General features: G+C 37.0%; 1 protein-coding gene and 1 long non-coding RNA gene across 7 annotated transcripts in view; both read left to right on the top strand.

The window, feature by feature from the left end:
- Positions 1-6184, top strand: part of LOC104911872 (uncharacterized) — a 47630-nt gene extending 41446 nt beyond the window's left edge. For all 4 annotated transcript variants that reach the window (XR_014884749.1, XR_014884751.1, XR_014884750.1 and 1 more), the window contains 4 exons: positions 681-922; positions 1843-1955; positions 2104-2169; positions 6068-6184. This is a non-coding gene — a long non-coding RNA (uncharacterized LOC104911872). The remainder of the gene's footprint in view (positions 1-680; positions 923-1842; positions 1956-2103; positions 2170-6067) is intronic.
- A 958-nt stretch (positions 6185-7142) lies between these two features.
- Positions 7143-15038, top strand: SFTPD (surfactant protein D). 3 transcript variants are annotated; one of them, XM_003207774.5, is made up of 6 exons: positions 7143-7183; positions 7940-8046; positions 9640-9847; positions 12592-12699; positions 13307-13396; positions 14256-15038. In XM_003207774.5, exons 3-6 carry the CDS (start codon positions 9655-9657, stop codon positions 14627-14629), a joined length of 765 nt encoding a protein of 254 aa, XP_003207822.1. In that variant the 5' UTR covers positions 7143-7183; positions 7940-8046; positions 9640-9654; the 3' UTR covers positions 14630-15038. The 3 variants fall into 3 exon arrangements, with proteins under 3 accessions (XP_003207822.1, XP_085085698.1, XP_010712422.1); XM_085229572.1 differs by lacking the exon at positions 7143-7183 and adding an exon at positions 7519-7548; XM_010714120.4 differs by lacking the exon at positions 7143-7183 and having other exon boundaries at positions 9670-9847.
- The last annotated feature ends 51 nt before the right edge of the window (positions 15039-15089 follow it).

The following is a 15089-nucleotide window of genomic DNA, read 5'->3' as shown; positions in this document are numbered from 1 at the left end:
TGACAAGCCATGAGTCTATTCCTAAACCAATCATAACCCTCTAACACAAGAAATTAAAGAATAAGGAATGAAATATCTTGTAGAACACCAGAAGATCTTAAAGAGGGGTTACTAGAATGGCATGGAAGTAGATTTGGAGTGGAAATCCAGATATTTTAAATCTACCCATAAGTTCTGTAAATACTGGGCAATTTAAAATCCCTGAAAGAGACCACAGAAAACGGAGAGTGATGCTAGCTCCTGTTTTGTTGTATTGTTTTTATTCAAATCACAAAATCTTGTATTACGTACTCACTAAATAAATCACACATTCCCTTAATATTGCTTCAGCACAACTTGTTTGTGTCTGACCTAATCTAAAAGTTTAGATGAGAGTTACTGCAGAAGAGCATGGAATGTGTGCAAATCAGGGCTAGGCACTGTGCTCTCCTGTAGCTGGTGCTGAGCTCAGAGAAGCTGTGGACTGAGATGCAAGCACAGCCACTCAGCTACATGGACTTGTGACCATGCTTCTCCTATACCCACATGGGAGATAGTTTGCCAACCAGTTATGGGAAGGGATTGAGAGGAGAAGGAGATCCCTGGTGTATAAAAAAGTCTTTTGTGAGACTGTATTTATTGTTTGTGCATCCATCTAGCTGCTAATAATACCTGTCTGTTTTCTTGTTGAATTTTTACAGAAAATGACATAGTCCTGTCATGGTGTGCGTGAAAAATTTTTAAGACAGCTGACTAAAAGGCATGTGAAATGTGAATTTCCCAATTGCTTATTGTCGCTAAAAAGCACAGTGTGGCATATCAATCCAGACTGTGCTGATGTGCTACGCTACACTGCAATACCTCTTAATATGAGATATTCATTTCTGAAGTGTGCAAGGTGACACAGCAGTGGTCAGTGGAAATGCTTCGGCAGATGAAAAAGGTATGTTTCTCCTCTTTATTTGTTTACTAAAAAGTGTGTAAATATTGATTCCAGATTAGTAATTTCAGTGCCTAGAGCAAAGCTGCAATGAGGTCACATCACTATTGAACCTTAATTAATTTAAGAACTCCTCAAAAGCAATTGTTTCTTCCTCTGCTTAGCAAGAGCTTCAAAAGGCATCAAGTGTCAGTATCTCAGTGTTACAAGGCTTAGCTGCTAATAGAAATGTTGGAATTTATGCTGAAGGAAACATATGGCTTTGCAGCTCAGAGAAGGATTTATTTAGTAGTAAAATTTTATTTAGAGATTGCTCATTAATTCTTAAATCAGCTTTTGGTTACAAGTATTTACTTAAGTTTATGCAACATAAATTGCATACAACTAATGCTCAAATTATTCATTATGAATAATGTATTTGAACAAATATAGGCCTTTAATGTGTTTGCAGCTGATTTGTAGTCAGTTGGTATTTTCTATGCCTGTGCTTACTTTTTTCTAAGTTGTTTACTAGTTTAGGTTAGAAGTGGAATTTTACATAGCTGCAGGTATTTACTATGCAGTTGCAAGCTGTGATTTATTACTGCTGGTGCTTTTTTTTCCCCTCTTCTTGAAAGACTCTGGGAGTCCACCTGCCCAACAGTCTCCTAGAATGTTTACTGTGCAGGTAATGGAAAAAGAATTGTAAGCTGATTTTAAAAGTTATTCTGCTTCAAATCTCCTGCAAATATTAGTTCATGCAATGGCTGTGCTACCATCTAATAAATTATTGCTCATTCCGCCTGTATGAAAGTGTGTGTCCAAATATTCATGACTGAATAATTTTGTGCATAGTCTTAGTTCATATCAAAGAATTAGAATTAACTGTGAGAAGTGCTCCAGAGGAAAATGCTTTTATGGAAAAATAGGATTGTTTCTTTCAGATCAGCTTCTGAGACATGGCTGGAACTGCTGTTAATCGTGGACCTGTGGGTCCTGGTGAAGCCATCATCATCCCTACCCTTGTGGTGGACCTTTGGAGCCTGAATGGACCAAGGTAGTTCTCCTGATCCTTTTAATGGATGGGTTTCAAATTGTGGTAGTTGAAGTTTTTGCTCACTGCTCAACTCCTTGCTTGTTTAATCAATGAGTGCTAAATATATGATGAAAGAGCTGTGCTTAATACTGCATGTGTTTTGTCTTAGAGTGATATAAACTTGCAGTAATGACTCTTGAGCAGAAAGCAATCAAGTGATAACAGCCGGGCAGAGGTGAGCATGAATGCACTGTCCAAGAACTTGCAAGTCAGACTCCTTCTGTAGATCTGATGCATGCATCCATCTTTGGCTGAGCATAGATCAGTGCCTGTGCCACTCTCTGTGGAAGGTGTGAAATTCAAAGCTATGCAGCTCTTCAAAGCTTTCACATGAATTTCTGAAGAGTTTATGCAGAAATGTGCTCTGCTGTTTCTCTCTGTACTTTGCTTAGTGCTATAATGGCTGTCTTGTATTCAAATGTGATTTTCTGGTGCAATTTTCCTCTCTTAGTGAAAAGCTAAGCCATTCCTTAACATGACTAGCAAAAATAAAAAATAAAAAATCCCTGTGTGGTAGAATACTGCTGCCTGTTAATATTATTAACATGTTAATATTATTAATATGCCCTGGATCCATAGCAAAGAGTTAGAATTTCAGTTAATTTCAGTTAATTTCTGTGGTTCCTGGCAGTTCTTTCACAACTTGAGCTGAGGGAAAAGTCAAACTGTGGGGGGCTCTCAGCCCTTTTCCCTGGCCTTGAGAAAAACGGCTCATGGATTGCTTTCCATGGATCAGCGGCCATGATGCTCTGCTAGGAGACTTTGTTTCCAAGACAACTGTTGCCAAGAAAGACTGGTTTTCCTTGGGAACAATTGCTTTGTTATTTCTGTACAGCAAACCTTCTGTATCCACTGTTAGAACTGTGAGAGAAGCTCTTGGGGCTCCAAATCCTGGTGGAAATGGAGAAACACGAAGGCAAAGTCATTCTAATCACCAAGAGGGGGTTTGCAGTCTTACATGGACTGCACAAAGTTCACGATCTCTCAGGACATGTATGCACTCTGCAAATACAGGCCCTGAAATAGCACTTGTGAGCCTCTTCGGGACATGCTTTCAAACGAATTCCAAAGCTTAAGGTTCTCTTCAACAACTCTTAGTTGGGAATAGATGAGGTCTTTAGGGATATTCTGTATCTGTATTCTGTATACATCTGTATAAAAATCTTACAATTTAGTACAGAGGCTGTGATTAGCAACTTGTGCATGCTGAAAGCAGCAGATTCCCCCACCTCACACTAATGTGAAAATCTCGTGCTTTTTAGAGTAATGCTTTTGAGACATGCTCTCGAAGGATCATTCTGTTTCCATTAACATTTCTTTTGATTTTTCAATCATCTGAAAGATAGGCTTTGCTTCACTTTATTAAAGGTATAGTCTTAATATGTGTCAAGTCAATAATCCCTTTTGTTACGGAGGTTTCTAAAGTTTGTGATAAATATCTTTACTAGCTTCTACCATTAGCTTCCCATTTTTTGCATTGAATAATTCTATTTCAATTGGAAAGTTTCTTTGATTATGTCATAATATTAGGTCATATTCAACTCAGTGGATTTAATGTAGTTAAATGAATAAGCTATTCTCCTGGTAAGTACATACACTTACTGACCACCTAGCATCCACCAGAGGTCACTTCCTGGCCACATAATCCATTACCAACTGTGCTTTCAGTTCAGCTGTTAGCTTCTTTTGTTTTGTCCTCAAAAACCTGCTAATTACTTTGAATCCTTTCCAGAATCATTAAGACACAGAAAAAGATCCTGATGAAACATGAAAAATATAGGGATTTGATTGATGCCACAACCTGAGTGGCTAACCATCCTATGCTTTGCACGATATTAAGGATATATTATTAAAGACATTAAAATATATTATGTGTAGATATTAAAGAATTTTAAGTACAACCTGACTCTACCGTGTCATCTTATCTGGATTCTCATCGGCTCAATCGTCACAAAATCTTTCTCAATATGCACTTAAATTGAAAAGCAAAATGTATTTACAGCTTCTGAAACATCAGCAGCATTTGAGCCTCTCTTATTGTTTATTGGAGAGGCCTGTGTTTGACAATTTTTTCTTGCAATATGAAGAAAGCCCTCTAGAATTCTTTACTGACAAGTCAATTAAAAGACACGAACAACTCATCCTATTTTGGAAAAGGTGCCATTCTACATCTTTTGTAGCTGAAGTGAAAATCTGGAAATCAGAAGTGATGTTTCATGAGATGTTATTTTCCTCCAGCATCTCATGTTCTTAAAGCTTACATGTCTTTTAACTCAACCTACTCATTTTCAAGGAGATGGAGGAACTTGTTATATGTGTTTGTGGCAGTCTGTTCCCTAAAATGAGGAAACTTTGTGAATTGTGAACTTTGTTCGAAATCTCAAGCAAACCCAAACTTCTCAGTTAAGAAAATGGAGGGGTTTTTTTTGTTGTTTTGTTTTTGGTTTTTTTTTGTCTGGTCTGCTTCAGATCCATCTCACTCTCTTATATCTCCTACATCAGTCTCAGTTTCACAAACTCCAAACCATAGATCAGTATCTCTTTTGAGACTATAATAAGAATCAGGAATATTTTTCGTTTATCAGTGTAGTTCCAGACTAAAGTGCAGTCATTTAAAGTTTAAGAGAGGAGAAGGTGGTATTTGTACCTAGTTTATCATCTGTCTGATTATTATTAACACCCACTGGAAATTTGCTGGCATGTGCTTGTTTAGATCTCTTATAAACATACTTCAGTAACATAAACTTAGAGTTTTATACTTTTTGATGCTTGTACTAATTGCTACAATGAGTGGTGAGATGAATAATAATTACAATATTATTCCTATACCTTCTTTTTTACTATGGCGTTCTTGCTAGCATGTACTACTGTACACATTTCGACCTCTTTCACAAGTAATGGTTAAGTTTAAATTGTTCTTTATATAGACAGTGAGTACAGGAAATCCAAAGATTTTATCATTGGTGAGGATTGCCTCAAGGTAACAGCCCACTGCCAGAAACAACTATCCATGTAGTCTTTGTGTCTGGTTGACAAATGAAAATAAAGAGAGCCTCAGCTCCACTCCATCCTTCTTACTGTGCAGAAGTACAGATGCATAGGAGGTTACACAGGCAAGGGATAAATCACTGTTAATTCAGAAGAACAGGACAGCTTCCACTTCAGATTTTTTGAAAGGGTTCTAATTATACTCACTGTATGAGCACCTATTAAGAATTGTGCTCCATAATGCCTGGACTGAGTTTTTTTTTCTGAAATAAGGTTATTCCTAGGGTTTTGTTCTTCAGAACTCTATAATCCTACCTCTGATTGTCTCAGTGAAAGGTTTGAAATACTTTGTAAGCTCCTGGTTTGGAGATAAGAGCACACTGTTGGTCTGACATCAAAGTGAATTAATGAGCTGGCTGTGCATTTCTATCCACTGCTTTAGCCAGACACTCCTTTGCAAACCTCTAGAAGCTGTCACCCTGCTCTGCTATGATGAAAATAATTGGATGTAGCTCCCACTTCTGTTACTGCCATTACTGTTGCTGCTGGCAAAGGGGACTCAAAACCGATGGCTCCAAAGGTAACTTTGAGGCTTCAAAAGCCAGGTTTTCTGACATGCTGGGCTGCTTGCTTCTCCAAGAAAATTTGAAGAGCTTCACTTTATGCTAAAGAGGAGACAGACATAAGACAATTCTTACAACCAAATGACATGCAGAAAGAATTGAGTATCTAAGCAGAGAGCAACCCACGACTCAAACTAAATATTTCTAGAGGAAGGGATGGCTTTATAGAAATGAGGAGGAAAATATTGAAATGACAAATCTAGTGAAGAAAACCTTCTAATAATTTTGAATACTGCTCTTATGATTTCTACATGTCATTTGACTCAGGAATTCATAATAATCCCGAAGGCTTGGATAATGCATATAAATGTATTATTGTGCTGCTGCTTCATAAAATTTCTATGTGATAAATACACTTCTACAAGATGCTTCACATTATATGTTTAGTGTTCTGAGCTGGTGAGTACTAGTAGTAGGATAATTGCTGAGAACACTGTCTAATTCATACTTTCTCTTTTGCAGGCAGGAAACATTCAGAGAAGTTCAATGGGGGAAAAATAAACCAGAAGTTTTTGTGGATTACAAGGTGACTTTATGAGCTCTGGAAGCCATGTGTTGACAGAATATGGATAGCACATTTTAGTTCTTAGCCAACTGATATGGAATTTTCAGCATCTTATTTAAGGTAATAGACCTCTAATTCCAAATCTTTTCTTCATGGTGTTGGCTTTCAAATGTTTTTATCATGGTTGAAAGAGTTTGAATTGATATTTTCAGCTGGAGATGTCTATCAGAGCTTCCTCTGGGTAAGGAAGTTTTCCACAAGCAGAGCTGCTAGAGCCATCTATTCCTCAGAATGACATTTTACACCACTCTTATTTCAGAGCTATCCTTGGTAATATACCCAAAGACAAACTATTCCTATTACTGTACTTTTCATGCAGGCTCTATTTGGCCTGCTCACTGTGTCACAGTCTTTATAGGAAAAGAAGTAGTAGGTGACTTACTTAAATGTTTTGTTTCTTCACACAATATTGTCTTTTCTCATCTACACACAAATGTACATGTTTGAATTGGCCAATTATTTTCCATGGATAATGCAGAGTATACTAATCGCTGCCGTCAAGCAGGATCCAAGTCTTTATTTGAAGATTATTCCACTGACTGAATAAAGAGGAAAAGCATTACAGTCAAAATGAACACCTTTCAGATATCCTGGTTTTTTTTTTCTTTTTTTTTTTTTTCTTTTTTCCTGTGTGCATGCGGGGGCTGTTCTGTTTTGTTCTTCAGTTGTACTGTAACAAAGTCAATATACATCCAAGGCCAGGCAAAGAGCAAAGGGTTTACTCCCAGAATGTCATACGCAATTCCTGTAAATAGGGGTGGTAAGGTTGAAGTAGATGATCTCTGATTGTGCAAGACAGAGATAAGCCAGAAAACCCCAAATAAAGCTCAAAATTACAGCTTTTAGTGGAAACTAAAGGACTTATTTTTTCCTTTTGGCAGGCTGGTCCTTCAGATAAAAATCCAGCCATCTTCTGTTTCAATTCTTCTCTACTACGTTCTGTCACGCTGGCTGTCAGAAAAGCCAATGAAGTGATAAGATTTTCACTGTGCACGAAGCAGGTAAAGGTGCTGGTAAGTAAAACTCTCTTTTGCTGTGATAAGTGTTTGACCATACTGAGGCCTTGCAACCCTTGCGGGTTCAAGCATGCCACTTAGAAAGTGGCTGCCCTAATGGTGCATAATAAGCTGATGAAGACAACTGTTACAGGATGTGTCTGTCCACTTAACAGCATTCTATCCCTTAGTATTCTCTATACTAACTTAATATTTACTTTTGAAGAGCAGTTTCCCCAGTATTTGACTCAAAAGGGCTGTCCTTTTCTGTCAAATTTAGGCTTCAGGGCTGATGACTCAGAGCTGTCAGCTCCATGATTAGGACTGTTTTGCCTCCTGGCTGCCTCTTCCAGGATCTTTTTCCTGATTTTTACCTTCATTGGGTGAGTCATGTCATAATATACTCTTTATGGAGGAATGCAAGAATTTTCTGAGATATATCTCTTGAAATAGGTGTACCAATATCACTTCCAGAACTAGCTACCTTCTAAGTATTAAAGAAACTTCATTTCAGGGCCTGATTCTGATCCTTTTGCTTAAATATTCTGCAGTTCTGTAAGCCTTGCAACTCACGGAGTGTTACTGCACCCACACTTGGCGTGATTCTCCATGTTGGAATCTCCATTTTCTCTAAATTTAAATATGGAGTGCAAAATCTATGTTTCCTATTTTAGGAAATCCCTGAGCTTTTTCTGATACAGTGGGAATATTTTGTTGGGTTTTTTTAAATCCAAACTAATGTTGATATAAACTGTCATTAATGTCTTTTTAAAGTGATACAGCTGCCAGGAAACCCTGCCATCAATTTCTTAGAGGTGAAAGAGACCCTTTGGTTCTCCTAGAACAAAGACTTGGAGAGCTAATCTTGGAAAACTTTGGAGGTAAGCAGGTCTAACTTCAGAAGGCCGGCAGCCAAAAACACCAGTCTGTGTGTTAGGGACTTTGTATTGACAGTATTCTCTGTGAGTTTTTGTTTTTAAATTTTATTTTGTTGGACCATTATTATAAACTTTTTCATATTGCTTTCATGAAAGACAGAAGTGGTATCTTCCCTAGTACCAAATAATGAGCCAAGTATAAATATCCAACAGAAAAAGCCCTTGGATGGGTGAGAAGAGCTATCTTTTGTCCATGATGCTGGATAGGAAAAATAAATTGGATCCAAGCTCTATTATTACTGGTTAGCTAAGTAATTTCCCTTATTTTGTTTTGGTATAGGCAATTGCTCCAGATTTGGATGTGAGCCTACAGAGAAGCATACAGAAAAGCTTCTTTAACTGCTTTCTTTTCCTACTGATCATGTTCTCACAGTAATAAGCTAGCTAGTACATTTTATATTTCACTTTATCAGATGAAACAAGACAGAATAGGATGTTCTCCATGGGGAATTTTTCCTGAGGCTTAAAATAAAAAGTGATTAGCAAAATTCGTGCTGGATATGATTGTGCCTCCTTATCCCCATGCTTAAGACACTATTTCCTTAAACATGTTACCTACTTTAGGCTGATTAGTAGAACTGAGAGAAAACTATGCCAGTTGACTTGGTACTCATTTACCCTTTAAGTTTGTCAGATCATGTTTGTGGTAGTTTCATTTTGTTGTTGTTTGTTTGTTTGCTTTTGTTTGCTTTTGTTTTCAGTTAGACACAAAATATATTGGACGTTTGTATCAAATTTGACCATCATATTAAAATTGAAAATAATTATTTTTGTGCAGCTCATCAGAACATAATGCAGAGCTTTATCTTACGATGTTATTGCCTATCACTGTTCTGCTCAGAGAGGGCAGCAAAGTATTGCAGTTCTGAGATCCAAGAGAACTTCAGCTCTGAGGCATAATTACTGAATTATAATATAATATAATATAATTACTGAAGAAGTAACGTACCTTTATTAATATACAGGGTGTGAAAGGAGAAGTTGAGAGGCAATCAGATGATGACTATCTAAGCACACCTGAAATTTTTGTCCTTTAAGATATCAGTGTTTGCTAGTACTGAAGATATTATCAAAAGTAGTATCTTAATCACTCTAAGTTTCAACGTACAGTAATCCTAATAGCTGTAGAGAGAAGAGTCCCTGCAGAGATGAAATAGTTAGAAAGTTTAGGATTCGTTGCAAACTGTCATTCTGTATGAATCATTTGGCATAAAGAGAAATTATTTAAGTTTAAACTTGCTATGAAAAAATACATTAAAATGGATTTGCAGCATGGTGAAATGGATGATATTTTCTTTATACCTTGACATTTTTGGATTTTTGTAAGCTTCGTTGTTTTTCTTCTGGTTTTCCATACATAAGGATACAATCAGAGACTAGATTAAATGGTTCAGACACTATCTCCTGTTCTTGCCCTTTGGAACAAAACTGAAGTACATTTCTTGGGCAATGCAGGCTACTCTTTCCTAGACAACCCTTTAAAATGATTGTGTAAATGGAGAAATTTGTGATGTGACTTTGCTTTATTTGTCACAGATCTTGGACTTAGCAATGACTATTCTTCAGCCTTTCAGTGCTTTGCTCCTTTGTCTATCACTGATGATGGCAACAAGTTCACTTACCACAGATAAACCTGAAGAGAAAATGTATTCATGTCCCATCATTCAGTGTAGTGCTCCTGCAGTCAACGGATTACCAGGCAGAGATGGAAGAGATGGTCCCAAAGGTGAAAAGGGAGACCCAGGTACAGAGTGTTTATCAGTAGTATATTTTTGATGCTCCTTTTCATCCCTTAAGTCTTATTTTATGCCTTTTCTATTCTTCCACTTTTCTACTTCTTCTCTGCCCTATTAACCTTTTTTAGTTTCTGTAAATTTGCAGAAAGCTGTCTATAAAGCACTTGTTCCATTTTTAATTCTATTCTAGATACTTGGATTTAATAAATAATTTTTTAAAAAAACCATACAAACATAAAATCCCATTTTCACAGCAGCCCATAGAACAGAGATAAAATGAGATTTTAATCTCAATGTACCATTTGTATTCTGAGCCATTTGCAGAGTTTCCTACTACCATACTAAATTATGTCTGCTTTCCTTTCCAGTGGCCAGCTCTCAAAACCAGAAATCATGCTTGCTGAAGTTGGCTACTAACCTAATGATAATAATTGGATTGCTTCAAATTAACTAAGTCCCAGCAACTGAATTTCCCTCAAGACATGATTTGACAAACAGTGGCTGCAAACAAACAGATCAGAAAGTGCTTTCTGTCACACAGTGAAACAGAGTCACCACCTTTCCCAAGATATAAAATTGTTTCTGAGAAAATATTTAGTAAGTACATACAGAATTGTATGCTTTCTTACTACATCCTATGCTGTAAGGAAGTTTTTCCCCATATTCATATGATTCATATGGAATTTCTTGTTCTGTCACTGGGCATCACTGGAAAGATCCTACCCCCACTTGACTTCCACACCTTACATATTTATAAGCTTTGATAAGATTCCCTCTCAGTTTACTGCCATCTGAACAGTTCCAGGTTGCTCAGTCTTTCCTCGTATGAGATGCTCCAGACCCCTAATCATCTTTGTGGTCTTCCACTGGACTCTTTCTAGGAGATCCCTGTCTTTTTTTGAAGTAGGGATCCCAGAGCTGAACACAGTACTCCAAATCTGGTCTCACTAGGGTAGAGTAGAGGGTGAGGATTATCTCCTTTGACCCTTCTTATTGCACCCTAGGATAGCAATGGCCTTCCTGGCCACAAAGGCACACTGCTGGCTCATAGCCAACCTGCTGTCCATCAGGACACCCAGATCCTTATCCTCAGAGTTAATTTCCAGCAGGTCAGCCCCTAACTTGCACTGACGTGCAGTTATTCCTCCTTCCCCAGTGTAGGATTCTACACTCGCCCTTGTGGAACCCCATAAGGTTCCAACTCTCCAATCTGTCCAGGTATTGCTGAATATCTGGACAGCCTTCTGGTGTGCCAACCACTCATCCTAGCTTTATATCATCATGTCATGTGTATACTACCCCTCCTGGAGTTAGTTAATTATGTTTCAACATCCAAGCAAATTTCTATCAGTATGAATACAGCTTGATATGTATTTAAATATTCGGGTTGCCCAGAGAAGCTGTGGATGATCCATCCCCAGAGGCATTCAGGGCTGGGGTTGAACGGAGCTTCCTGATGTAGTGGTGGCAACGCTGCCTGCAGTAGGGAGTTGGAACTGGATGATCTTTAAGGTCTCATCCGACACAAGTCATTCTATGATTCAGTGATATGACATAAGACACAAAATTTATCTGGAATATATAAATGTTCAGCATAGACATTTTCAGTATCACGTATCCTCAGTATGCTCCCAGTTGTTTTGTGGCTGAAATATGTAAAGCCAGCACTGCCTGATTAAATAACCACTTCAGAGGTATGCTTGACCTTTATTACATTTTATCTAATTTTCTAGATAATATATTATAATATATGGTTGGATTACATATAATGGCTTCCTGATTTTAGAGCAGGTGTATCTCTACAATAACAAAGTGTTTATTGCATTGGAATTTCATTTTCATAAATAGATATAGTAAGGAATTTTGCATCACTGTGATTTTTTATCCAATTAATGCAGTTCATAGCAAATGAATATTTTGACAGGAACAATTTTCAGGTGGAAGTAGGGGTGGTGTTTGACACAATGAGTGGTTGGAAGACTTCAGGAATGGCAAAATGAAATGATATCGACCACTAGCAGTTAATATAGTATTGTAACACCTTGAGGATATTTTTGTTAGGTGTCTCATTCCTGTCCTTTCTACTGAGTTAGGACTTCTGGCCATGCTCCATTTCTTGGTTCTTTGCTGTTCAAGACGTATATTGCAAATTACTATTCTTTTGAGATAAAATGCATTTACCAAGTGAGGTCTTTTTTTTTTTCAGCCTCAATTGTTTCTACAATTAGTATTCATGTAGAATTTGAGAATATTTTGTTTTTCATGTACAAACCTCAAATACTGAGTATTTCTCAAAAGAATTTCATCATTCATAAAGTGCAGGGTAACCTTACAGTGCATCATAGAAAACTTAAAATGACAAGTGAGTGTTAGGAAATCATGGGTGAACAAGAAGTCCTCTGATGCTGTGAATTATCTCCTTTTCTGATTGGTATAAATGCAGAGGCTTTATTTTATTGTTGAAAAGCTTTCTCAAAGCAGAAAGACAGGTAGCTCTACTGACATCATCCATTTCCTGTTCACTTACCAATTTCATCCCTTTCTTCCAAGTTAATTCATCCTTTACCTCCTATCCTCAGCTGGGTTTGCAACCATCTTCGTAAGAGAGTCTTCGGTATTTGTGTCTTCTGCACACAGTTGCTAGTTGTTAAACTATTCCTCAGTTCAGGACTCTCTCCAAGCACTAAGGAAACATGGTGGGAGAATGCTCTCAGAAAACATTAAAACTATTTTCTCTCAAATCAAACTCTAGGAGAAGGATTGAGAGGTCTGCAGGGTTTGCCAGGAAAAGCAGGACCTCCAGGATTAAAAGGAGAGGTGGGACCACAAGGAGTGAAAGGTCAAAAAGGAGAACGTGGAAGTAAGTAGTAAAGCTCTCGTGTTTCTATAATCTATTTTTCAACCTTTTAGTGTATTATCTTTAAAATATTTGTTATAATGTCTGGTGTTCTTATAATATCATTTGAGGAAAGGTGTGAAGGTGTGACTTCCAGAAGCGTAAGGAGCAAACAGATAAAACGTCTGTTACTTAGGGGATGAGTTGCCTAGCATAACTTGGGAAAAAAAGTATCTGGAGTGAGTCACTAGTTTTTTGTTGTTTGTGCCTGAAATAACAAATCCTTTCACTCATATCACAAAGGCATTTCCCTTGAATTCTTTGTCTGTTCATGTATTTTCCTCTTTAATTCATTTAAAATGCTTACATTTGTGTTTTGCCTTTGAGATCTGGGCTTTTTCAGATGAATTGATGAGCTTGTCAGCTCTGAGAATTCCAAGCCCACCCAAATATTCATCTGAGTTAGAAATGTGGCGCTCTTACTGGCACAATTTCCCAGAGAGTGATTCTGCAATGTACCCTATGGTTTGTGTTCTGGAAACGAAACGTCTCTCACACAGAATTAGATGAAAGACAGCAGTGGTGTAGTTATTTTTAAGATAAATTACTAAGTAATACCCTTAATTCTTAGTTGTTGTGACTGATGACCTGCAACGACAAATAACTGCTTTGGAAGCGAAAATACGAATACTGGAAGATGACTTAATCAGATACAAAAAAGGTAAGATGCAATCATATTAATTTTCTTTTTGGAGTTTCCATGCAATTATTATAAGATGGTAGACTCCCTTGACACTAATCCTGGATACCCGTTGAAGACAGTAAAGTAAAATAAATGTCTGTCAAAGAAAGCAAATGCATTTCAAAAGGGTTGTTGCAAGCCCAGTCTTATCTATTAAATGAGCAAGAGGCTCACTTTACATTGGTTTTTGTTTTTGTTTTGTTTTGTTTGTTTGTTTGTTTTGTTTTTTGTTTTTTCATGAAAACCTGGCAGGCATATGAACCATAGATATGTATATTTCTCTTAAGATCATTAATTTTTTCAAGACAAATATTCAATTTCCCAGGCGCACTAAAGCTGTCCCTTTATGTCTTGTTTGCGCTCCCTGGTTTGAAACTCTGAATTTCATTATAGTCTCTTAGCTTTAGTTTCTGTGATCCCAGGTTAAAGCTAATAGGTATGAAAGATCTCCTAATGGCAGCTCAGTGAATTTTAATTAGTCTCTGATTTTTGCACTGAGACCTGACAAGCTTTTTTTGTCATACTTGCAATTTGATTTAGGGAGCAAGTTCCTTCAGGTCTTGGTTCAAGAGCTGTAATAATATGCAAACTGGGAACAAAAAAAATATATATACATTAAGAATTACTTGTAATCCAAGCCTTATGAAAATCCTGTTTTATTAAAATGTGGATTTGGTATATCCAGGTGTTAATTTTGTTTGATTTCTTTTGGATTCTGCCTAGTACTACAAGTAGTCTGCTTGTACTAAAACAGTAATAATTGAGATATTATGGATAAATTACTTTAGAATCTTCAATTTATGGTGTAATTCAGCATGGTGTTTGCTTTTTCTTCTAGCCATGATTTTAAAGGACATCGTGAACGTTGCTAAAAAAATGTTTGTCGCAACTGGAAAGAAAGATAATTTTGAAAAGGGAAAATCCCTTTGTGCAAAAGCCGGAGGTATGCTTGCCTCTCCTCGGAATGAGGCTGAAAATACAGCTTTAAAAGACTTAGTTAGCCCTTCAAGCCAAGCTTATATTGGGATATCTGATGCACAAACTGAGGGCAAATTCATGTACCTCAGTGGTGGACCTTTAACTTACAGCAACTGGAAACCTGGAGAACCAAATAATATGAAAAATGAAGACTGTGCAGTAATAGAAGACTCTGGAAAATGGAATGATTTAGACTGTTCAAATTCAAATATCTTCATTATTTGTGAATTGTGAACAGCTGATAAATCGAGGAAAATCAATCCAACTTTCTTCTCTCGGTTATGTGATTGCGTTGAAGTTGGTTACTATATTGCAGAATAGAATAATCAGAACCAAATTATATTTACAGTGGTTTTCTCTTTGACATCCAGTTTTGAATCTCCTAATGAAACAGACCTATTTGTTCACTCATTGTGAATTGTTTACCATGTGATATGCTGAAGACCTTATGTTTGTGCTGTAGGCTTCAGAAAGGTTTAACTCCATGTCAGCTCTAGTATCATGCCCTGGACTCAGTGCCTACTAACATTTGAAATGTATTTTCTATTTCATGTCCTAGCACAATCTGGCTTCTTATGTTTATCTGCATTTTGTGAATTGCTGAACTTAAAATGTGAACCAAAATAAATTTTGAACATTTAAACCATGCGTCTCATTTGAAAAGATGGAAATATTTGGTTAAGAGAGCATTCTG

Source organism: Meleagris gallopavo, chromosome 8 (assembly GCF_905368555.1).
Source record: "Meleagris gallopavo chromosome 8, MGAL_WU_HG_1.1, whole genome shotgun sequence".
Classification (NCBI taxonomy): Eukaryota; Metazoa; Chordata; class Aves; order Galliformes; family Phasianidae; genus Meleagris; species Meleagris gallopavo.
The sequence above is the reverse complement of the archived record's forward strand: the minus strand, read 5'-3'. Positions and strand labels throughout refer to the sequence as shown.